This window comes from Schistocerca nitens, chromosome 5 (genome assembly GCF_023898315.1).
Source record: "Schistocerca nitens isolate TAMUIC-IGC-003100 chromosome 5, iqSchNite1.1, whole genome shotgun sequence".
Taxonomy (NCBI): domain Eukaryota; kingdom Metazoa; phylum Arthropoda; class Insecta; order Orthoptera; family Acrididae; genus Schistocerca; species Schistocerca nitens.
In genome coordinates this window covers 861114445-861141353 of record NC_064618.1, presented here as the reverse complement: position 1 = coordinate 861141353, position 26909 = coordinate 861114445, and the positions used below count along the sequence as shown (strand labels likewise).

Genomic DNA, 26909 nt, shown 5'->3' with positions numbered 1-26909 from the left:
ATTGCTCTAGATGTTCCATGAATAGGTTGGCAGAGGATGGTGCCATGCGGGTGCCCATAGCCATACTCTGGATTCGTTTGTAGGTAGTGCCTTCAAAGGAGAAGTAATTGTGGGTGAGGATATAGTTGGTCATGATGACTAGGAAGGAGGTTGTTGGTTTGGAATCCGTCAGATGTTGAAAAAGATAGTGTTCAATAGCTGTAAGGCCATGTGCATTAGGAACATTAGTGTAAAGGGAGGTGGCATTAATAGTGACGAACAGGGCACCATGTGCTAAAGGGACAGGAACTTCAGAGAGTTAGTGGAGGAAATGGTTGGTATCTATTATAGAGGGGGGGTATCTTCTGGGCAATAGGTTGAAGGTTTTGGTCTACGAGAGCAGAGATTCTCTCAGTGGGGGCACAGACCTGCTCCCACAGAAATATATAATTTTTTTATTATTTATTCTTTACTTTGATCCTTGTGACTTCTTGCCTATTTTAATGAGTTTTCACCTTTCACTATCGTGGACTCCCTCAGATTTCATTTTGTTTTCCCATTTTGCATCCATTTCATTCTTTTTGTGAATTGTCACAGAAAAATTTTGTGTATTGTTGTGAAATTTTTCGGATGTTAAATTATATGTTATTTATGTAATTTTTCGCATTTTTTCCACCACCATGGATCATTGCTTCTTCCACGTGTGTCAGTACAGGAAAGATTCCTCATCCCTATTAAGATCCCAGTCCCACATACTGTTCCTGCGTTATTGCTTGGCTCATGGAACCCCCCCAAATGGCCTTACCATCAAATTATCTTTCTCTGGCTACCACCTCTCCTTCCACAATGACATCCACCTGTTCAGATTTTGCCAGTCCTTAGCCCTCACCAACATAGTTCTGCAAAATCATATCAACCAAGCCCAAACCTCCTTGCAGTACCTTATCTCCATCCACAAAATTCTCCTGCTATGCAATCCCAAATTTGTGGAACTCATAACACACAGTGAAACTCTTGCCCTGCAGGAACTTGAGCAACATGCACAACACCACCTCAAAAAGCTCTCCATCCTGCTCACTTCCTACTTCCGCCTTGGAGTACCACTGTCCACCACCTCTACAACATCCTCCAACCCTCCCCCATGTCCCCTCATAGCTGACAAACCCTGTCTCGCAGACCTACTCCACTTACCCCATCCTCCAAAATTCCCTCCCACCACCACACATAATCCAGAACCTAAACAGACACATAGCATAGTCATGAACCTTTCCTCCAGAAGTCTTAACCCCACAGAAACATCAGTCCTTTCCAAAGGCCTCACCTTTTTCCCCACTCCCAAATTCAGTCACGCAGGACTAGTTAAATATCTTCCTCCTTCTCCCGCTACCTACAGTGGAAACACTTTTTCGCCACCAACCCGACCAATCAGACTCAACCAAAGACCAATATTGAACCTTGCCTAACTCAGTTCACTCCTCTATCCAACCGTAATCTGCCCCCAGTTCCTCCAAACCACCCCCGTTAACTTTCCAGAATTTCTTAACCTCAAACCTTGCCTCATCATCATTCCCCAAATCCCTCAACATGCAAACTAACCTTACATCTGCAGAAAGAACTGCAGTCCACCATCTAGAAACTGATCCCAACCTTATAATCCTACCTGCAGACAAAGGCTCCACCACTGTTGTTTTGAACCTCAAGGATTACCTGACAGAAGGACTCCACCAGCTGTCAGATACTTCCACCTACAAACCTTGCCACAGTGATCCCATTCCAGAAATGCAGCAGGACCTCCAGTTGCTACTCAAATCCTTTGGCCCATCCCAGAACCTCTCCCCAGAGTCATCTCTCTACTCATCCATACCACTCCCCACTCTTCTACCTTCTACATGCTTCCTAAAGTCCATAAACCTAACCACCCCAGATGCTCATTGTGGCTAGTTACTGCACCCCTACTGAGAGTATCTCTGCTCTTGTAGACCAACACCTTCAACCTATTACCCGGAACCTACCTTCCTATATAAAAGATACCAACCATTTCCTCCACCGACTGTCCAAAGTTCCCGTCCCTTTACTACAAGTTGCCCTGCTCATCACTATTGATGCCACCTCCCTTTACTCTAACATTCTTAATGACTATGGTCATACTGCTACTGAACCCTATCTTTCCAAATGCGCGACATATTACAAACCAACAACCTCCTTCGTAGTCGTCATGACCAACTATATCCACACTCACAATTACTTCTCCTATTGAAAGCATTATCTAGAAACAAATCTGGAGTACGGATATGGGCACCTGCATGGAACTGTACTATGCCAACCTATTCATGGGCCATCTAGAGGAATCCTTCCTGAAAACCCGGATTCCTAAACCCCTCACCTGGTTCAGATTCATTGATGACATCTTTGTGATCTGAATTGAGGGTGAAGACACCCTATCCACATTCCTCCAGTACCTTCACCTGGTCCTACTCAACCTGACAAACCACCTTCCTAGATTTTGACCTCCATCTCAAAGATGGCTAAATCAGTACCACCATCCATATCAAACCTACTAACCACCAGCAATACCTCCACTTCAACAGCTACCGCCCATTTCATACCAAGAATTCCCTTCCGTACATCCTAGACACCCATGGTTGTCGCATACCAAGGGCCTCACTGAACCCTTCACAGACTGTAATTATCCTCTCAACCTTGTACAAAAACAAATCTCCCGTGCCATATCTTTCCAGCCCCCCACCACCTCCCAAAGTCCCACCGTCCAGCCACAGAGGAACATTCCCCCCATAACTCACTACCACCTAGGAAAGGAGCGACTGAATTACATTCTCCGCCATGCTTTTGACTACCTCTCGTTGTGCCCTGAAATCAGAAATGTCCTGCGCTCTATCCTTCCCACCCTTCTCACAGTGGTATTCCGTCACCCACCGAACCTACACAATATCCTCATCCACCTCGACACAACCCCTGCTCCCAACCTCTTGCCTCGTGTCTCATAACACTGTTATAGACCTAGATGCAAGACCTGTCCCACGCATCCTCCCACAACCACCTATTCTAGTCCGGTCACGAACACCACCTATCCCATCACAGGTAGGGCTACCTGTGAAACCAGTCATGTGGTCTACAAGCTGAGCTGCAACCATTATGCATAGTGTGGACACCATAAACTGGCAGTCAGCCATGAGTGTAAACAAACTAAAATTTTCAGTAGCAGAAGGAAGAAGAGCAGTGCAGAAAAACAAGCCCAGCTTCCTCCTCGCAGGGCATCCAGCTTACACCCGTGTTCTGCATTTCTGGTGTCTAAGATTGCTGATCCCTCTGCTGTTGTGAGAGTTGTAACTGAACTCTGGGATGTACCGGGATTAGTCTTTTCAATCATTTTGAAATAAGAATAGAAAACAATGAGCAACACACAACACAAAATATCTGGTTAGTCTATCATGCAGTTGTGTGCAGTGAGAGGTTAGCAGTGTCACAGATGAGGAAGTTTAGGCCCATCATTCATCAGTATTTGACACTACCACCCATGCAGCCACCCACCACCTGCCAATTTCTGAACTTAAGCTAGCACAAAAACGTGTGTGTTTCTTTGTTCTGTGACCCCAGGTCCCAGGCTGAGCCCTGTATTAAATTGTGCTGCGTGTATACAGACCATTCAACCACCCACAATTAGTGCAGCAGCAGAGCGTTGAGCACACCGATACGTCATTGCATTCATGTGCTTCTTATTTGCAAACACGTTCTTATGCATATTATCTTATTTTTCAGGTAATGACCACTTCTGTTAAATAGCAACAGTATCTTCTCACATATGAAGAAAGTATTTCTCTGGTTTAGGGTGTTTCTTGTATTTGTCTTTCTCTTCCCATCTAGTGTTAAATTTACGAAATCTGCGGAACACACATTTTCAATCTTTTACGTATTAGCATACTGTAGAACCCTTTCATGGGCCATGCAACCCATACTTGGCAACATGTAGACCCAACAAGGTGGAAGTAGAACTGAAATAACTCTTTTTCACACTTCATAGGAAGATTCTTGGTGTTATTGCTGTAGTGTGGACACTACAATGTAGCAGGTATCCATGAGCGTAAACAAACAAGAACTTTGTACGTGTGATGTAAGAGGTTCAGTGTGGGGGGGAGAAAGCACCACCTCCCTCTGACAGGGCCAAGCTAAGTGGCACAGTGGTTAGCACACTGGACTCGCATTCAGAAGGATGACAATTCAAACCCGCGTCCAGCCGTCCTGTTTTCCCTGATTTCACTAAATCGCTTCAGGCAGAAGCTGGGATGGTTCCTTTGAAAGAGCACAGCTGACTTCCTTCCCTAATCTGCTGGGACTGATGACCTTGCTGTTTGGTCTCCTACCACGAATCAACCAACCAACCAAACTCTTGCAGGCCAGCCAGCCTACAGCCGTCTTCTGCATTTCTACGGAAGCAGAACTGACAAATGGATTGCCAATCCCTTCTGTTGTCCTGAAAGCTGTACTCAAACCCTGCTTTGGACGAGGATTAGCCTCTTCACTCATTTCAAAATAAAAAATATAAAAAAAAATTGCACTACGCGCAATCCAGAGCAAGTTAACTGCATAAAGCATTTGGTAACAATTACCATGCAATTGCTTGCTGAAGTTGTCAGCATTGTAAATGAAGTTATTCAGGCCCAATCTCTATGGTATCTTGTGCAACCATAGCTCAAAACACCCCTCACCTAAAACTGCCACATTATAGTATCTTCAATTTTACACTATTCCAACTTTAGCTAGCAGACTAACGTAAGTGTTTCTTTGGTCTAAGATGTTAAATACCATGTCTGGAACTTCTGCTGCCATACACAGAGCCTTATCTAGTGGAGACCATTCAGCCACCCATAGTTTGATGTGGAACTGGAGCGTGACTCTCGAGTGCACTGGTACATCATTGCATTTGTGCATAACTGCACTCTTTGTTTTGCAAACTCATTCATTCGCACATTTACTTTCCAAACTGGGCTTCGCCATACCAGTAACTGAAAATTGATAACTTTTTGATGTTTATATGCAGAAAATATGATGTATGATGAGATAAAAGAAATTATTCATATAGTGAAGGGAGACAAAAATTTAATAGCCATGGGTGACTGGAATTCGACAGTAGGAAAAGGTAGAGAAGGAAACATAGTAGGTGAATATGGATTGGGGCTAAGAAATGAAAGAGGAAGCCACCTGGTAGAGTTTTGCACAGAGCATAACTTAATCATAGCTAACACTTGGTTCAAGAATCATAAAAGAAGGTTGTATACATGGAAGAAGCCTGGAGATACTAAAAGGTATCAGATAGATTATATAATGGTAAGACTGAGATTCAGGAACCAGATTTTAAATTGTAAGACATTTCCAGGGGCAGATGTGGGCTCTGACCACAATCTATTGGTTATGAACTGTAGATTAAAACTAAAGAAACTGCAAAAAGGTGGGAATTTTAGGAGATGGAACCTGGATAAACTGAAAGAACCAGAGGTTGTAGAGAGCTTCAGGGAAAGCATTAGGGAACGATTGACAAGAATGGGGGAAAGAAATACACTAGAAGAAGAATGGGTAGCTTTGAGAGACAAAATAGTGAAGGTCGCAGAGGATCAAGTAGGTAAAAAGACGAGGGCTAATAGAAATCCTTGGGTAACAGAAGAAATATTGAATTTAATTGATGAAAGGAGAAAATATAAAAATGCAGTAAATGAAGCAGGCAAAAAGCAATACAAACGTTTCAAAAATGAGATCGACAGGAAGTGCAAAATGCTAAGCAGGGATGGCTAGAGGACAAATGTAAGGATGTAGATGCATATATCACTAGGGGTAAGATAGATACTGCCTACAGGAAAATTACAGAGACCTTTGGAGAAAAGAGAACCACTTGCATGAATATCAAGAGCTCAGATGGAAACCCAGTTCTAAGCAAAGAAGGGAAAGCAGAAAGGTGGAAGGAGTATATAGAGGGTCTATGCAAGGGCGATGTTCTTGAGGACAATATCATGGAAATGGAAGAGAATGTAGATGTAGATGAAATGGGAGATATGATACTGCGTGAAGAGTTTGACAGAGCACTGAAAGACCTAAGTCGGAACAAGGCCCCAGGAGTAGACAACATTCCATTAGAACTACTGATGGCCTTGGGAGAGCCAGTCATGACAAAACTCTACCATCTGGTGAGCAAGATGTATGAGACAGGCGAAATACCCTCAGAATTCAAGAAGAATATAATAACTCCAATCCCAAAGAAAGCAGGTGTTGACAGATGTGAAAATTAACAAACTATCAGTTTAATAAGTCACTGCTGCAAAATACTAACACGAATTCTTTACAGACGAATGGAAAAACTGGTAGAAGCTGACCTCGGGGAAGATCAGTTTGGATTCCGTAGAAATGTTGGAACACGTGAGGTAATACTGACCCTACGTCTTATCTTAGAAAATAGATTAAGTAAAGGCAAACCTACGTTTCTAACATATGTAGACTTAGAGAAAGCTTTTGACAATGTTGACTGGAAAACTCTCTTTCAAATTCTGAAGGTGGCAGGGGTAAAATACAGGGAGCGAAAGGCTATTTACAATTTGTTCAGAAACCAGATGGCAGTTACAAGAGTCGAGGGGCATGAAAGGGAAGCAGTGGTTGGGAAGGGAGTGAGACAGGGTTGTAGCCTGTCCCCGATGTTATTCAATCTGTATATTGAGGAAGCAGTAAAGGAAACAAAGAGGAAAATTCGGAGTAGGTGTTAAAATCCATGGAGAAGGAATAGAAACTTTGAGGTTCGCCGATGACATTGTAATTCTGTCAGAGACAGCAAAGGACCTGGAAGAGCAGATTAACAGAATGGACATGGTCTTGAAAGGAGGATATAAGATGAACATCAACAAAAGCAAAACAAGAATAATGGAATGTAGTCGAATTAAATCAGGTGATGCTGAGGGAATTAGATTAGGAAATGAGACACTTAAAGTAGTAAAGGAGTTCTGCTATTTGGGGAGCCAAATAACTGATGATGGTCGAAGTAGAGAGGATATAAAATGTATACTGGCAATGGCAAGGAAAGCGTTTCTGAAGAAGAGAAATTTGTTAACATCAAGTATTGATTTAAGTGTCAGGAAGTCATCTGAAAGTATTTGTATGGCGTGTAGCCATGTATGGAAGTGAAACGTGGACGATAAATAGTATAGACAAGAAGAGAATAGAAGCTTTCGAAATGTGGTGCTACAGAAAAATGCTGAAGATTATATGGGTAGATCACATAACTAATGAGGAGGTATTGAATAGAATTGGAGAGAAGAGAAATTTGTGCCACAACTTGACCAGAAGAAGGGATCGGTGGAAGTGAAACGTGGACGATAAATAGTTTATACAAGAAGAGAATAGAAGCTTTCGAAATGAGGTGCTACAGAAAAATGCTGAAGATTAGATGGGTAGATCACATAACTAATGAGGAGGTATTGAATAGAATTGGAGAGAAGAGAAATTTGTGGCACAACTTGACTAGAAGAAGGGATCGGTTGGTAGGGCATATTCTGAGGCATCAAGGGATCACCAATTTAGTATTGGAGGCAGCGTGGAGGGTAAAAATTGCAGAGGGAAACCAAGAGATGAAGACACTAAACAGATTCAGAAGGATGTAGGTTGCAATAGGTACTGGGAGATGAAGAAGCTTGCACAGAATAGAGTAGCATGGAGAGCTGCATCAAACCAGTCTCTGGACTGAAGACCGCAACAACAACAACATGCAGAAAATAAGCTGTCTTAAACTATATCTATTAAAATACTTTATCTGGATAAAGTTTACTGTGAAATAGCATTTATTATGAAAATTTCCATTTTGAAGCAGAAGTCACATCTTATTCACATTTATTGCAAATGTGAGGTTGTCAGGTTCCTAGTAGTCAGTGACTTTTAGACATAAAGCAAGGATTTTTTTTCTCCCAATCTCTGTCTTTTTCTACAGCTTTTACCCAGTACAGTTGCCCATAGTACCATGGAATTTATTCCATGATGTCTTAAACACACATTCTGTCACCCTATTTCCTCTTCTTGCCAGTGTTTCCATATTTTCCTCTCTTCACTGTCCTTGTGGAGAAGCTCCTCATTCCTTTTCTGTTCAGTTCACCTAGTTTTCAGTATCATACTGTAGGACCAATCTCACATGCTTCAATTGTCTTCTTTTCCAGTTTTCCCACAGTTGAGGAATTGGTGCACAGACATATTCAAGAGAATCTTAAGAATGTGCATTTACATTTGGTAATTAAGCCTCCTGTTAGCAGCTTCAAAAATGATAATCTACTTTGTAAATAGGTCCATACTCTTATGTTAGACAGTTTTCAGATATTCAAGTAAACCAAGCAATAATACCAAAAACACAGCAGCTTATTAATGTAATGTGGAAAGCAGCATTTCGTGTCAGATTTTTGCTTTTCTGCCAAATGTGTTATTTTATATATGGCTGTACTAAGCACAAATAACTTACAGCATATTAATGATAGTTAATTGTAATACTGCTTGCAAAGGTACTCTTCTCTGTTAATGTTTACCTTCACTAGTTCCACATCTGTGAAGATTCTTTTTCATGATGGGATTGAATAGCAACTTTGTGTGCACAGTAAATGATTTTATTTAAATTAAAATCATCAATATAATGAATTAATTTATGGAAGAAAGTGTGTATGTATACTTAATATTTTTTGTTTCCTTACCAGAGATACATTTTTTGTGTGCGATGCAAAGTGTGTGAAACATAAATAATTACTAAAACAGGTGCTATCCTTCATCAGTTTCGGTGAGGAATGAGTAAACAGTCTTTTAGTTTCACTGATTCCACTATGCCCTTAGTTTCTTCTTCATTACTTTGCAGTGTTTATACACAAATGGTGATTGTCCATCAATAAAATAAGTATGAGGAGAGATTAAGATACACTTTTAAAGTATTAAAACCCATAAACATAAATAAAATTATTCCCATAACTATAATGAAGTATTGTAGAATAGAATATGTTAAAAAATTACTTTGATGGACATTCTCTTTCCTTCTCATCCTATCCAATAAGTCTCCCCTAACCTAGGGTTCTGGATGACTTTTCCATAACGCTCTTGATTTCCTAAAGCTTGCCAGTGCTTACCCCTTCAGTACTTCTGCCAGAAGAAGATTCCACTAGCTCCAACAGCTTGCACATTTCCAAGTCTTTTTAAATGCATCATCTTTTGTGCCGCTTGGTGAGTAGATTTGTATTTATCCATATTGTATTAGATGTAAGTGAGGTGGAGCAAACTGAAGAAGTACGCATAGATACATAAGAGGCCACAAAGATCAATAGTGCACCCCCAATAATTGAGCCTCACTTGTGAAAGTGTGCAAATAGAATGTGGGTGTTTGTAGACAGAAGCAGGTCAGACAATGTGCGTAGTACATTTGAGTTCTTAACAGTGTGATGAGGGGCACAGCTTAACTAGCATGTGTGAGCTCTGTGACCTTACAACACCAAACTACAACACGTAGCAGGTGTATGCTCAGTGACTTTATAACATCAAACTGCAATACATGCAGAGCCAACGTAACTGACTGTGTGTCCTGGAAATAAATACTTGTGCTAGCTAAGAAGAAACGATAGATACATCTTTCATCACTACAAGCTAGTTAGCTGGGAAGTGATCACATCATTGAACTGTGCATACACTAACAAGCAGAAGTAATCACATTTCATCACATGTAGATATCGTTTGCCATAAAATGTGCCATTGAAGATAACATCTGTTGAAATAGGCCACTGCTACCATTGAATTTCCCACAGCTACACCTGAGCATCACGGACTGTGGATGTGTGACTCCACCCGAAAATGATGTACCAAATAAAGACATCCTAACCTACCGCACTGTCTTGAACAATATGTCCTTCATGGTCAAAATCTTGGAAATCTGAAGGCCAAAAAGATTCCTCCAGTGAAGTGTCATCGATGCAGCAGAAACCGATCCCCAGGGCCTGTTAACAATCTAAGCTAGAGGCACAGATAGAGAAATTGCAGGTAGAGGATGCCAGACTACACCACAAAATAGCTGCTCGTGATTGCTCGGAGTTAAATTCGGGATTGAAACTGTAGAATCAGTAAATGCAAAGTTCAGAAAGTATCAACAACAAACAACATTATCGTGTAACATCATTGCTGCTACAGACTCGGTGAACAAAAACGTATTCTCAGTTGCAGCCAAGATCTAACAGTGAAAGACTACACACTTTGAAACTTCACCTTTAAAATGTACAAGTAAATAATATACTAAACACATGAGAGAAACACTCGCTAAAAGAATCAAATCCAGATAAATGTCACCTTAGGATCAGATAAGGTATAAGAGCTGCAAGTGTTGTCAAAACAGAAACGAGTAACCAGAAAATCTGCAAGAAGTTTATGGACAAAGCCTCAGAAATACTGGGTACCAGATGTGAAGCTCATAAGAAGAAAAGATACCTCTTAGCAGTATATGAGGTACCTACCAACATCAAAGATGAATTTCTGCAAGAGATATTTGGGGTGAACTGCAGTGGAAAAATTATTGAGCCTTAAGCCACATCTGACGTCAGTACACGATCGGAAGCTAAACTGATTACCAGTGTTTTGTTTCACTATATACTGTAACAGAAGTGACCCCTTAAGTGCAGAATGTGCTATTCACAAAGAGTTGTATGCATATAAGATTCCAAGCCCTCAGATCCAGAGTTTATCTAGCAGTTTCCAAATGCTGCTGTTGCTGCGGTCTAGAGCACACTTAAGCACTCTGCCCCAATCGTAAACCGTTGTGCGCAATACGTGGACCAGAAACACACGAATGTAAAGCCTGCAGTTGAAAAATAACAGCAGGAAGTGTGACAAATGCATAAGTTCAGGCAAATATTGGACTGAGTGATAACATTCAGTGGCTATCGTTAACTTCGAAAATTTTCTTGCGACAGCAATCGCGTAAGCATTGCAAAGTGGAGGTGTCACTTCTTATCAGCCAGTGGCCGTAATCAGACTGTGTAAATGCATGTGCTGCAAGTGGTGACGTATGGTTTCCATTTTTATTTACAATATAGGAGACTTACACTGATCAGTTGGAACATTATGACCACCGACTTAACAACAGGTGTTGTCCACCTTTGGCACGGATAACAGTGGCGATACGTCATAGCGTGGAAGCAGTGAGGCCTCGGTAGGTCACTGGAGGTGTCGGTACCACATCTGCACACGCGAGTCACCCGAGTCCCGTAAATTCCGGGGAGGTGAGGCCAATGAGCTCTTAACGCCACATTCGATCGCGTCCCAGATACGTTCAATTGGGTGCAGATCTGACAGGTTGGGGGGCGATCACATCGATTGGAACTCACTGCCGTGTTCCTCGAACCACTCCATCACGCTCCTGGCCTTGTGATGTGGCGCATTAACTTGTTGAAAAATGCCACTGCCACCTGAAAATATGATCGTCATGAAGGGGTGTATGTAGTCTGCAACCAGTGTACAATACTTGTCGGCCATCACGGTGCCTCGCACGAGCTCTACCGAACCCGCGGATACCCGTGTGAATTTTCCCAGAGCGTAATGGAGCCACCGCCAGATTGTCTCCGTCCCGCAGCACGAGTGTCGAGGGGCTGTTCCCCTGGAAGACAGATTTTCTCTCTCCCATCAGCATATGAAGAATGTATCTGGATTCGTGAGATCGTGAAACTCTCCACCACTGCACCAACATCCAGTGCCGATGGTCACATGCCAATTTCAGTTCTAGTTGTCAATGTCGTGGTGTTAACACGGACACATGCGTGGGTCATCAGCTGCAGAGGCATCAGAAAGTTAACAATGTAGAAAACTAATAGGGAGAGAAGAAAAGAAGAAGAAATTAATGTAAATTAAGTCCAAATGGGTAGCGAGAACCGAGGATGTGTTGTAGTGCCAGTTCCCACGTACAGAGCTGTGAGAAACTGGCGTCCGGGGCAAGAATCCAGGTGGCACATGTGGTGAAACGGGCACTGAGGTCATGACTGTTATGTTGTAGAGCATGCTCTGCAACAAGAAATTGTGTGTTGCCAGTATACACATACCCTTTGCCTATGGCCATTGATTCTCACTGATAACTTCTTGGTAGTCATGGCAATGTAAAAGGCTGAACATTGTTTACGTAACAACTGGGTAAACGACATGTTGATTCACTGTTTGCTCTCCCTTTCATAGTATACATTTTGCTTGTTACTGGGCTGATATAGGTGTGGTAGGAGGATGCACAGGGCAAGCCTTACAGCAGGGAGAACAATTTTTGTTGTTGTTTATTTTAGAAGTGCAATATTTTTTGTTCTGTCAGTCAAGTCGTAGGCAGTAAGGTAATAAGTGAGCACCAGGATAAGCTAAAGACCTCACAAACTGGGTGAGTAAAACTCTGATGAAATAGAAATGGACTCCTAAGATTAACATAGTTATAAGATATGAAGATGCAATGGTAGCATTAGGTACAGTTAACAATAAGTGGATAGCAATGATTAACAGAAAGTGGACAATAATCAATATATGACAGCTGTGCTGTAGCCATGTGGTTGCAATTTGTGTTAACTGGCAAGCAGAAAAATGTGGGTAATGGTGACATACCATGCACAATACTCAACATGATAGAGCCTTGTGCAGATCTAATTCAAAATAAATAGAAGTTACTAATAGCAGACATTTATATGAGATTGGTCCAGCAGCACAGTGAGAGGTCCAATAGTGAGGGCCAAGTCAGTACTACAAGAAAAGGACTTGCACATCCCACATGAAGAAGACAAACTGCATACTGGTTGACTGCAATTACTGTTTCATATCATGTACTGTATCAGCCCCCTGTTACTTTCTATCAACCCAAGCTTGCTCATTGTAACCTTACATACCCCTCTGACTCTCAACTTTGAATCTTCCACCTAACCCCTTGTTTAATTCCTCCAAGTCCGCCTCAGTGGAAATACCTGCTATCTCTCTTGCACACTGTTCTTAATATATATTAATGACTTGCCATTCTATATTCATGAAGATGCAAAGCTGGTACTTTTTGCTGATGATACAAGTATAGCTATCACACCCACCAGACAAGAATTAACTAGTGAAATTGTAAACAATGTTTTTCAGAAAATCATTAAGTGGTTCTCTGCAAATGGGCTCTTATTAAACTTTGACAAAACACAGTATATACAGTTCCACACAGTAAATGGAATGACACCATTAATAAATATAGACTTTGATCAGAAATCGGTAGCTAAGGTAGAATACTCAAAATTTCTAGGTGTATGCATTGATGAGGGGTTGAACTGGAAAAAACACACTGAGGATCTGCTGAAACATTTGAGTTCATCTACTTATGCTATTAGGGTCATTTCAAATTTTGGCAATATACATCTGAGTAAATTAGCTTACCACGCCTATTTACATTCTCTGCTTTCGTATGGCATCGTATTCTGGGGTACCTCATCATTGAGTAAAAGAGTGTTCATTGCACAAAAGTGTGTAATCAGAATAATTGCTGGAGCTCATCCAAGATCATCCTGCAGAAACTTATTTAAAGAGCTAGAAATCTTCACTGCAGCCTCACAATATATATATTCACTTATGAAATTTGTTATTAACAATCTGAACGAATTCAAAAGTAATAGCAGTGTACACGGCTACAACACTAGGAGGAAGGATGATCTTCACTACTCAAGGTTAAATCTAACTTTGGCTCAGAAGGGGGTAAATTATGCTGCCACAAAAGTCTTTGGTCACTTACCTAATAGCATCAAAATTCTGACAGATAGCCATATAGCATTTAAAAGGAAATTAAAAGAATTTCTTAATGGCAACTCCTTCTACTCATTAGATGAATTTTTGGATGTAGTAAGTGGATAATTTCCCCAACCCCCACAAATCTAACACACTTACATGACCCTCGCCAACCTGATCATTCCTAACTCCCTCCTGTCCTGTCGCAACCCCCTGCCCCCCCTCAACTCTGCACTCTTTCTGTTTCCCCATAATCCACTCCAGCCAAGATCACTACTTACCGCAAGCGGGCTTTAGTGTCAGGAAAAAGATTTTTTTATCTCTGAAGAGGGTTTTGCCTGAAAGTGAAAGCTAAGCAATTTATCCTCTTTCATACATGCAAGCCTTTTATTCAGCATGTCTTCTATTTGGTGCATATCAATCTACCCTAATATACATATTATATTCCAGCAACCTAAGTTTTCTATTAATATCGATCAATAATTTGATTTGTTTTACTATTCTGTATGTGCTGGTGAGAAATTGTTATAGTTTTTTTTTTTTTTTTTAAGTTACTACAGGGCTTAAGAAACTGGACTAGTATTCAGGAGAATTAGGACTGAATCCTCGTCCTGCAATCCAGAGTTACTTTGTCCAGTGTTTCCCTAAACTGATGACACAAATGGCTTGGTGTTTCCTGTGAATTGAACACAGTCCTTTTTCTTACACTACCTTGATAATTAATGTTGTTCTATACTTTTAATGATGTAGTCATAAGTCAGACATTAAACCGTGGTCTTCATTACTTTTATTAACACTTTGGAGACCAGCCACATAGAAGAATATCGGGCCTTGGAAACTGGCCATTTATGCCGTTATTTAAAGCCTTACTGGCACATATGTAATTGGTGTATATTTAACAGTAATACATACTAAAAAAGGACCAAGCTTCAAGATTTATTTTTTATATTATTTTAGTTCTTTGATAAGATTACAAATTTTAAAATAATGATAACAGAAAGTATTATTGTCCTCCCAAGAAAAAAGAGCGAGGTGAGTTATCGAGCAATTTCTTCCTCTTGAGCATCGAAAATTTCTTACTTTCCCAACAAACATGGCATATTTGTAGAATTACAGCAAACTTTGAAACCTAATGATCATGTGCACTTTTTGGATTACATCAGTGCAATCATACTGGCTCAGACGTTCGGAACAACAGCTGTTATGTTTGCCATTGTTTTGTATGTAGCCTTGTTATGTTGTGAATTTCCGTGTGTTTGGCTGAAAAGAATCTGTAGCTCTTTCACTGAGAACTTATATTGTATGACGATTTATGAATAATTCACGCATTTCAGGAAGTGATGAAGTATCGCCATCGCGAAGAATTGGACAGAGGAGCCGATTTAGCATTAGCTGTGTTTCATCTTGACATTGAACAGTGTACGCAGGCTCTGCTGCTGCAGGTCTTGCCCAAATACCTAAACAATCAGCTGCTGTAAGTATGTCAGACATAGTTAAAAATGTAGAGTGTTTTAGCAATGTCTTTTGCTAACTGAATGATCCTTAGCAGTTATTTTAAAAAATGAAAAAAAAATAAAATAAAAACCCTTTGAAAAAATGCAGAAAAAAATTTATTTTGGTTCAAGAAGTGACCAAAACCACAGTAACCATTACATCCATCATTATTGCAATGCGGTATGAATTAACTGCTCACAAAATTGATGTATATGTATGTTTAAGTTATGTCTGGTTACAAATAAAAGTAAGATTTCTCTGCATGCAGGCCACCAACTTCATTTTGTACTTGCAGGTAGTTAGTTAAGCTTCTTTTGCTTCAGCTACTGCAATGAGAGAACTCTCTACATTCCCTGCAGTTTATCAGCAGTGTTTTTGACTGTTATAGTAACCCAATTCACTCTGATACACTCATTTTTGTATTGCTCAAAAATTTCTTCAATTTTGAGTTGTCATGTCTTTGCTATCCTGCTTTTATAGTAAATAATCTTGATGTCAGGCTATTTGGTGTTTACCTCATAGCTGATTCTCTTCTCCTACTTTGCTGTTAGTCCATTACTGCAGATCATTTTCTGGAACTTAAATAAAGTCGCAGTCATTTCATTTGATAAGTAAGCCTTTGTATTTTCTTAAAATTAACATACAGTACAACTCACGTGGGAATACCATACTGCTCGCAGTTCATACTGCAATTGTAAAAAACTTATATTATTGTACTATTATACTATTTATTTATCAAATCCCCCCACACACAAACATAGCCCAACAAAAAATAGCTGTGCTGTAACATCAGAGAGAATGTCTCGTAGACCTTGGCCCTCGACTCTGTAGATCTGTGGTCAGGCTACACACCGCATTATGCCGTACGCTTCTCAATTTCAAGGAGGAAACCACATGCATTTAGTTCATGACAATGACCTCATCATTCCAAATGCTCACTGATTCAACCACAATTTCCTATATGTAGAATGAGTTTTTACTAAGTATAATATAACTATCTGCCAATAGATAGACGTTCTGTGTGTAATGATTGCATGATCAAAGTCAGTTCCATTAAAGCACCTCACATTTCTTACAATTAATTAACACCTTGTGTAAATGAGTGGGAAGAAGAACATGTAGTCAACAGGAAATAATAAAAGGAAATTCAGATGAACATTGACAGGTTGTGATCAAGTAGTGCTGTGAGATAATGACAGGTCAACAGTAAACTAACTTGAGATTGTGTGAGAATGAGTGGTTCTATTCCATTAGCTTCAGTTAATCATTACTTGTTTTACTCTTATTCACATGTGAAGCTGTTAACTCACATAACTTGTGCTGAAGTTGAATGCTTACTTCATAGATTTTGTTTTGAAAATCTCCTATTGCTTATGCAGGAGTGATGAGCTAGTTGAGCCTCAGTCTTCAGCATTGGCAAAACTCTGTGCATACTGTGTGTATGCTGCGTTGGAAGAACAGAACAGTTCCATGCAGGGAACTGGTGGACACAATTCAAGGAAACGCAGTCGCACTCGGCGCGAGGCAGAAGGAGAGGTATGACAATCAGTTTGAAAATCAATATATTATCTTTAGGCATAATTATTTACATGTTTACATAGAAAGGAAACCAGTTGCCATGTTTCTGTTTATGTCCTCCAGAAAGGTTTGTTAAAATGAGGTTCACTGTAGTATTGCAAACTGCAAAACATGAATACTGTTGTGAATCTTCAGGTTTTGGCGGCGCAAAGACTGTTCCATTAAGTTTCGGGTGTGCAGCCGCAAGGAGATTTCTTGCGGCTGCACACCCGAAACTTAATGGAACATGAATACTGTTATGTGTAAGTTTCTCAGTCATGTTATAGTATTAGGAAAATAGACTGTAGATTGGATGGGAATGAGCAAGATGCTGTACACAAATCAAAAGAAGGCAGAAAAAAGTCTCACTTGTGTGTCATGCCAACTTCTTTTATTTTCTTCAAAGTATTTTTGTCAAGTTTGCTATGAATCATTTCTAAACTGTTGTGGAATCAAATTCCCTGTCACAGTCTTCTTCAACATAACCAACAATAGCTTAATGCAGCACTTCCTGGAACATCATTTGCTTTCAAAGAACGCCACATGCAGTACCATGTGCACTATGTTATGCCTTAAAATTTTTACTGTGCGTTATCTTTTTTCAGGAAGATTAGTTAAAGGCTTTTTGTGGCTGGTTATTTTCTTGATAGCCAACAGTAATCTCATTTCTGATTATTTTCTACATCAGACTTCCCACATTCAATATCAGTTTAACATAATTGGTATATGAATTAAGATATCTTTTCTAGATATTTTAATTCTTTATTTCCTAACTTGCTAATCAATTTATTGGATAAAATTCAAATTTAATCATAAAAGAATAGATTGTCAAAACATCCAAAATCCATAATTGTTTTTATAATACAAAAAGGTTTATTTTGAAGATAATCATGAGTCATGCTTACCTTTTAAGTATTGAAGTAAACTACTTACAACAATTATAAATATTGAGTGGATAACCCTGAATTCTTGGCATATAATCAGTTATTTATGTCACACATAAAGTGTTCAGTGAATTTAAAAGTAAAATTCTGTCTACCAGTTTGACAGAAAATCGTAAGAAGTTTTCGTTTTTCTTTAAGTCAAATGGATCAGAGCAGTCTATTCAGTCACTGAGTGACTATATTGAACCTGAAACATCGGATGCTCAGAAAAAGACTGAAATACTAAATTCTGTTTTCTTATTTGCTTCACTAAGGAAGATCTACAATGGTTACTTTTTTTTATCAATGCAGAAACACCAACATATAAAATATTACATGTAGTTTGCATCATGGAGAGGTGTACTGTCAAAATTCTGGGAGTGTATGTTCCTAGACAAGTCACCCAGTATATTGCCTTCTCCTTCATACATCTCATGAAAAGATGTTAAAGTAAAATTAGAAAGATTCGTGCTCACCCGCCACCACACCAACAGCCATTCTTTCAGCACACCATTTTTGAATGGAATAAGAGTGGAGTGACATAATAAGGGTGTAGGAAGTAACCTCCACCACACACCAAAAGGTGGTTTAAGTATAGATACAGATGTTATGGTGGACAGAGGTGGGAAGATATTAGGGAAGGAAGATTTTATTTCAGGGCTTGATTAATTCATAACCTCGGTGGAGAATGACGCATTAAGTATTCAAGGCGTGAGGGGGGGGAGGGGGGGGGGCACTGTGTGACAAGACAAGTTGCTTTTGAGGTTTTTGCAAGTGCATGCCATACTAAACAGCTGTACTACTGCTGTTATGCTTTAGCAAATGTAGGAAAATCCAGGATGCAATAATGACTTAATATGAAAACGATCGTTACTACTCACTGTATGCAGAGATGACATGTCATGGATAGGCACAGCAAAAAAGATTTGGCCAAGAAGTCCTTCATTGGAATTACACACACACACACACACACACACACACACACACACGTGACCACAGCCACTGCTGCACTGAGGACTGACTACAAGCTGCAGTGCTTGATGGGCAGAAGCAGTCTGGGTGGTGGTGCTAAGGAGGAGACTGGGGGAGGGATGGGAGGGACAGCAGGGTAATGGTGGCGGTCAGTAAAATGCTGCTTGTGAGGGCATACAGGGACAAGGTGAGGAGAGGATAGGGCAGCTAGATGCAGTCAGGAGGAGGTTAGTTGGAGAACGGGGAAAGGTTGGGCAGCCATGGAAAAGGAGAGAAGTAAAAAGTCCATTAGTGTGTTGATGGAACAGAGGGCTGTGTAGTGTTAGAATGGGAACAGGGAAGGGTAGAGGTGGGTTAAGGATGACGACTAATGAAGGTTGATGCCAGGAGCATTATGGGGATGTAGGAGAGTTCCCGCCTGCACAATTCAGAAAAGTTGATGTTGGTGGTAAGGATGTAAGTGGCACAGGCTGTGAAGTGATTATTGAAATGAAGAACATCATGTTGGGCAGCATGCTCAGCAACTGGGTGGTCCAGCTGTTTCTTGGCCAGTTTGTCGGTGTCCATTCATGCGGACAGACAGCTTGCGGGTTGTCGTGCTCACATAGAATGCAGCACAGTGATTACAGCTTAGCTAGTAGATCACGTGATTGGTTTCACAGGTAGTGAGGTAGATGATGCTTCTTATCAAACTGAAGTAGGTGGTGAAGAGACAGGTCTCATATCTAGTTCTATTCAAGACATGAGGCAAGGGGTTGGGTGCAGGGGGAGGATATTGTGTAGCTTCAGTGGGTGGTGGATTACCACAGGGGGGAGGGGACATTCCTTATTTCAGGGCATGGCGAATGGTAGTCGAAACCCTGGTGGAGAATGTGATTCAGTTGCTTCAGTCCTGGGTGGTACTGAGTCATGAGGAGGGACTTTGAGAGGTGGTGGGTAGCTAGAGAGATGAGGCATGGGAGATCTGTTTTTGTAGAAGGTTGGGAGGATAATCACGGTCTGTGGAAGCATTAGTGAGACCCTTGGTATACTTCAAGAGGGATTGCTTGTCACTACAGATGCGACGGCTACATGTGGCAAGGCTGTGTGGAAGGGACGTCTTCATAGGGAATAGGTGGCAGCTGTCGAAGTGAAGGTATTGTTTGTACTTGGTGTGTTTGATATGGATGAAGGTACTGATGTAGACATCTTTGAGGTGGAGGTCAACATTGAGGATGATGGCTTGTTGGGTTGAGGAGCTCCAGGTGTAGCGATTGGGGAAGAAAGAATTGAAATTCTGGAGGAATTTCGATACGATGTCCTTACCTTCTATCCAGATCACAAAGATATCACCAATGAATCTGAACCAGATGAGGGGTTTGGGATTCTGCGTGGTTAGAAAGAATTCTGCTATATTGCCCATGGATAGGTTTGCATAGGATGGTGCCATGCATGTGTCCATAGCCATACCCCGGGTTTGTTTCTAGGTGATGCCATCAAAGAGAAGCAATAGTGGTTGAGGATATAGTTGGTTGTGGCGGCTAGGAAGGAGGTAATAAGTTTGGAATCTGTCAGGCATTGGGAAAGGCAGTGTTCTATAGCAGAAAGTCCATGGGTATTGTGGATGTTAGTGTAAAGGGAGGTGGAATCAATAGTGACGAGCAGAGCAACATGTGGTAAAGGAACAGGAACTATGGAGAGCCACAGAGCACCACACGGTAAAGGAACAGGAACTATGGAGAGTCAGGGGAAGAAATTGTTGCTATCTCTTATATAGGAGGGCAGATTGCGGGTAAGAGGCTGAAGGTGTTTGGTCGGTGAGAGCAGAGGTTCTATCAAAAGGAGGACAGTAACTGGACACAATGGGGCGCCCTGGGTGGTTGGATTTATGGACTTAGGAAGCATGTAGAAGGTAGGAGTGTGGGGAGTGGTAGAGCTGAGGAGAGAGATGGACTCTGGGGAGAGGTTCTGGGATGTGCCCAAGGATTTGTGGAGAGATTGGAGATCCTGCTGGATTTCTAGAATGAGATCACCAGGATTTTTAAGTGGATGAATCTCTGACAGCTGATAGTGTCCCTCTGCCACGTAATCCTTGCGGTTCAATCCAGCAGTTGAGACTTTGACAGCAGGTAGCATTATAAAGCTGGGATCAGTTTTTAGATGGTGGATTGGGCTTATTTCTGTGCTTGTAAGGTTAGCTTCCATATTGAGGGATTTGGGGAAAGATGGTGAGTCAAGATTTGAGGTTAAGGAATTATGCGAAGGTAACAGACGGTGATTGCATAGCAGGATAATTTTACAGATAGAGAGGATGTATTGCAAGGAGATTTGGGCCTGATTGACATGGTTTTACAGGACTATGTTGGTGAGCATTAAGGACTGGTGAAATCTAAATAGATGGAGGTCATAGTAGAAGGACGGGTTGCAGCCAGAGATGGGTAATTTGATGGTAGGGCCATTAGGGGTTCCATGAGCCAAGCAACAACCAGGAACAGTATGTGGGACTGTGTTCTAGCTAGAGATAAGGAACTGTTCTGTATTCACGCAGATGAAAGGAATAAGGATCCATGGTGGATGATAAAAACATGTAAATACATGAACAGTCTCTCCTGAAATGCTGAGGCACATCCAAGACCTGACCTCGGAGTTCATCTTTCTCCTCATCCCTACCACTACCCACACTCCTACCTTCTGAAGCCCATAAGCCCAACCACACATTGTGTCCATTTACTATGCCCCCACTGAATCTCTGCACTCATACACCAAAAACCTCAGCCTATTATCTGCAACATACCCTCCTATATAAAAGATACCAACTATATCCTCCACCGACTCTCCACAGTTCCTGTCCTTTTACCATATGGTGCCCTGCCCATCACTATTGATGCCACCTCCCTGTGCACTAACAATCCTAATGCCCATGGTCTTTCTGCTATTGAACACGGCCTTTCACAATGCCCGACAGATTCTAAACTTACTACCTCCTTCCTGATCGCCATGACCAATAATATCCTTACCCACAATTGCTTCTCCTTTGAAGGTATTACCTACGAACGAATATGAGGTACGGCTTTGGGCACCCACATGGCACCATCCTATGCCAACCAATTCATGGCCATCTAGTGGAATCCTTTCTAACCATCCAGAATCGCAAACCCCCAACTGAATCACTTTCTCTGCCAGGGTCTCGACTGCCTCTCGTTGTGTCCTGAAAAGAGGAATGTCCTACCTACTATCCTTCCCACCATTCCCATAGTGGTATTCCGCCACCCACTAAACCTGCACAATATCTGCATCCATCCTTTCAAAACCCTTGCTCCCAACTCCTTGCCTCATGGCTCATATTCATGTAATAGACGTAGCTGCAAGGCCTGTGTCATAGATCCTCCTACCACCATCTATTCCAGTTCGGTCACAATTATCACCTGTACTATCAAAGGCAGGGCTACCTGTGAAACCAATTACTTGATCTACAAGCTAAGCTACAACCACTGTGCTGCTTTCTATGTGGGTGCGACAACCAACAAGCTGTTTGTCCGCACGAATGGCCACCGACAAACTCTGACCAAGAAACAGCTGAACCACCCAGTTGCTGTGCATGCTGCCCAATGAAACATTCTTCATTTCAACGACTGCTTCGCAGCCTATGCCATCTGGATCCTTATCGCCAACTCCAGCTTTCCTGAATTACGCAAGTGGGAACTCTCCGTACCATTTATCGTACGTGCCTGTAACCCTCCTAGCCTCAACCTTGCTTGTCCTTTACCCACCTATCCCCTTCTCTGTTCCCACTCTAGCACTAGACAGCCCTCTATTCCATCAACACACCCAGTCATTTCACTTCTCTCCTTTTCCATGTCCACCCACCCTCCTCCCTATCCTCCATCTAGCTTCCTGACTGCACCTGGCTGCCCTACCCTCTCCCCACCTCGTCCCTGTATGCTCCCACAAGCAACACTTTATCGTCGCCCACCCGTACCTGCTATTCCTCCCCCTCCCTGCCCCAGCCTTACCTCTACCATCCAGACTGCTTCTCCCATCACATGCTCCTGCTCACTGTCTGGCCTCGGCAGCTGGAAACTGTGGTCACGGTGTGTGAGTTGTGTTTGCATGAGTGTGTATGTTGTGTAATTCCGATAAAGGCCTTTTTGGCTGAAAGCCTACTTGTTTGACAGTCTATTTGTTTGCCTACCTGCAACTCAGCATCTCGATGAAGGCCTTTTGGGCCGAAAGCTTATTTGTTTGACAGTCATTCTGTTTTGCCTATCTGTGACTCAGCATCTCCCTCTGCCATATGGTGAGTAGCAGCTATCCTTTTCATAATTTTTTGCAAAAAAGACTAAAATACGGCTGCCTCGTCCCATGTTGTCACCCATTACCACTCAGTTTTTGAGTGTCTCAATACATTTCTCCATCAAGGCAATGATTCCCCGAAGTCAAACCTTTAAATGGCACCCTCTCTCCCTAATATCACACACACACACACACACACACACACACACACACACACCTCCTAGTCGAACCATAAGACATTGCCAGACCACTATCCCTGCCCAAAGGTTCCTTCAGTCGTCCCCACTGTGAAACCTCCCACATACAGACAGTATTTAGCACCTGCCCAACCACTGGTAAAGCCAAAGAAACTGTTCAAACTGCACTTTATTTATCAACTAAGTTATGTCCATTTCACGTGTTTAAACAGTCTATGCTTATCACTGGACACAGTTCCTAAACCTGGTCTACAGCATGACTTAAGTGAACCTGAGTCCCTAACACACCACATGAGGTATTGGGATCCTCCCAATCAACACTAGTGTTCCAGACACTGGGATGGAAATTTACCCTCCAATACTTCCTCCAGTCCCAATGCCCTTGTAGACTTACACTCCGTGACATATTACCCCCACCTGCTGCCCCCCCTCCCCCCCCCCCCCACTGTTATTTTTCATTATACTTTAAATTTATTGTAGTTTATGAATAGCTGCTATTTTTCAGCAATTGTAAGTACTGTCTAGGAATATTGTCTGATAATTTGTAAATTAAAAGTATATAAAATAATAAAAGGAGAAAACAAGGGGTGGGGTGTATGTTAATGGAAGTAAAGTCCTATAGGATGGTGGGATTTGAGGATATGTTGAAGAGCAAATTGACGTATCCAGAGTTCAGGGGAACTAGTGCTGTGTGGGAGAATCAAAATGCCTCATGTGCTGTAGCAGACACCAACATCCTTTGACTCATGCTGAGTGCATGTTCAGTAACTCGTTATAGTGCTATGTCCCCAAGGTAGATAGTTCTTGCATCTATTCATGCACTCTGTCAGATTGATGGTGATTGTTTCTACATAAAAAACAATACATTTAACACACATTAGTTGATAAAGTAATCATATGTTGCTCTGCCTTTGCTTTACCAGTGATGAGGTGTGTGTAAGTGGTAGTGGATGGGTGAATGCCTTTCTCAAATCAAGCCCTGGAATTAGATTCTCTCTCCCTAAAATCCTCCCAACAGCCACCATGGTCAGTTTCGGTTGACCCCCTAAGCTCCTAACCCCCTCATGAAAATGTATGACATTCCCGGACCATTATTCCTATCCAAGGTTATGAACTCTGCACTTGTGCCCGTTGTAACCTGTGCCCCATGCATCCATACACTACTACTCATTTTTATGCTAAATAAAATTGTTGAAACTATGCTGATTAATAAAAGTGCATCATTGCAATCTACTTTCAAGTCATCCAAATATTTTGTGTGTCTCTGCACTTTCAGAATCCTCCTCTGTGCCTAAGAAAAGGAATATGACATCTTTTCCTTTTTTACATTGCTTCTATATGATCATCTTTATAGAGAACACCAAATCTGTTATTACTCTGTGTCTCTTTCTTTCCTTTCCTTTTCTTTTCTTTTTTTTCTGCTGCTCTTCTTCAAGCTGTGGTTCAACAATTTATAAGTACGTATATTATACAATGTTATATGAAAGTGTCACTGATAGCTATTTGAATAATTGAAGAGAATTATTTGTGGCATTTCAGTTCTTGTAACTTATTATTTTATACACAGGAACCAGATGGTTGTGGTCCTGCAACCAAGCTCTTACGACTAAGTGTGACTGATGACCTCGTTTTCGGACCCGGCACTACTTCTACGTCTGGCAGTGGTAGTTCATCTGCCACATCTTCATCTGGAGCAGCTGGACCTGCCCTCGAAGAGCCACTTGCCTCAGCTCTGGAACATTTTTTTCGCAATGTAGCTATTGCAGCAACTAGAGATGGGGAAATATCACGCCAAACACACTTTGCTACCCGATTGCTGCAGTTCATGGTACGCTGTGGGAAGGACAGATCACAGATTGTTCTCCAGGCTGTGCCACCTACTCTTGTAAGTAAACATTAAGATGAACATTCCACATTTGAGAAGAGTACAAATCAAATTCTTATTCAGACAGATTGAGAGTTTTTCCTGCTGTGTTAGAGTAGTGAGCCAGCTAGCACCTCTGTAGCTAATGGACATGACAAAAAAAAAAAAAAAAAAAAAAAAAAAAAAAATTCGGGAACTTGATGTGATAGTTGTCTTAGTTTTATTAATGAATAGCTTGAAAAGCTATTCATCTGCTTGGAAATGAAATATTTTATTTGACTGCCCTTTGTGCACCAATAACTGAAATCTTTCAGGCTAATATGGTGTTATTCATAAGTACCTCCAGGGTTTCAGAAGACAACTACTTAAAAAACTACTAGTTGTACAGAAAGATAAACATTTTGGTTGGTAGAGTTTCTCTCCAAGTGTTTCACTCACTTTACAGGTGCTCAAATTGGGGTTTGTGACATGCAAACATCACTGCCATCAGGGAAGAGATGAAGCTTGAAAGAATGCAGGTGATCCGCAGTAAATTCATGTAGTCCACAGCTGTCATTGTGCCTGCTACCACAGGTCATGTGGAAACCCAGTTGAATGTCCCTGATAGCATAATACTGCCTCCACCAATCTGTGTCCATGTTGCACCGCAGCCATACACCTATATCCGGACATGACCCATCATTCCGGTATAATAAGAAATGTGATTCATCTGACCAGATGACACATTTTCATTGGTTCATGGTTCAATTTGGATCATCCCGTACTCACTGCAGTCATAATTGATGATGTCACTGAGTCCACAATGTAACATGTAGGGATAATCCGCTACAGAACCCTACATTAACAATGTGTGGTAAGTGGTGTTACGAATCTCTTATGCCTGCACCAGCATTGTACTCTATCATAAGATCTGGCACAGATTACCTCCTATCCTGCTTTACAGACCGATGAAGTGTGGACATTCATCACTTTGTTATTGTCCTTCAACCACCTTTCCATACATGCTCACAACAATAGTACACAAACAGCCAACCAACTCTGCTGATTCCAAGATGCTCATTCCCAGGTGCTGGGGTGTAACAGTCAGCCCTTTGTCAAAAGTCATTTATGTCAGTGGATTTCTCCGTTTGCAGATTGTAGCATCACCAGGATGATTTCCCATCTGCATCTGCTTATGGTTTCCCATCGACATCTGCTTATGGTTTCCCATCGACATCTGCTTAGCTTTTATACTTACCTTACTGTGCCGTATGCTCCGAATTCCACCAGGTGGCATTCATTCTCACAGTAGGCAGTGATCATGATGTTTGGGCTCATTGGTGTGTATTGGGCATTTGAAACTAATGTTCCAATGCATTTCCTCATTGATGGTATTTAGTGCAATTTCAGATAAACTGAGGTTTACATAACCACAACACAAAGGAAAAATAATATCTGTGTAGACATTGCTTCTATGTTTAGGGTTCAGTGTTGGGTTCTGTATTCCAGCTGCCATCAGATGCAAAGCAAAAAATTGGAAATGCCTTAAAATATGAAAGAAAGTGAAAAACAAATCTTGTTTAGCCACCCAGTTTGTAAATTATTGCCATCTATTCTGGAAATCATCAGATTATCTTAATTCAAGATTTCCATTATTTGCTTGACAAGTAGCAGTATTCCTCAACATTTCTTTAGCCTCAAAGTGTATAAAGAACTGCTGTTCTTGTATTATTATCAATGTGGTCTTGTAAATATTGAGCTAGAAATGTATTTTAATCACCCTCGTGCCCCTTGTGTAAAGAAACAGTGTTCTTGCTAATTCTGGTATGTTGTATGTAGCCTGTGTAAACTCAGATTTTATGTAACATTACAGTGATAGTTTATGTTTGAATGCAGCGT

General features: G+C 41.3%; 1 protein-coding gene across 1 annotated transcript in view; it reads left to right on the top strand.

The window, feature by feature from the left end:
• The window catches only part of LOC126259535 (mediator of RNA polymerase II transcription subunit 24), a 158052-nt gene that overhangs the window by 130076 nt on the left and 1067 nt on the right, over positions 1-26909 (top strand). The window contains exons 16-18 of the mRNA XM_049956410.1: positions 15087-15226; positions 16626-16782; positions 24735-25052. Of these exons, the coding sequence (XP_049812367.1) occupies positions 15087-15226; positions 16626-16782; positions 24735-25052 (615 nt within the window). The remainder of the gene's footprint in view (positions 1-15086; positions 15227-16625; positions 16783-24734; positions 25053-26909) is intronic.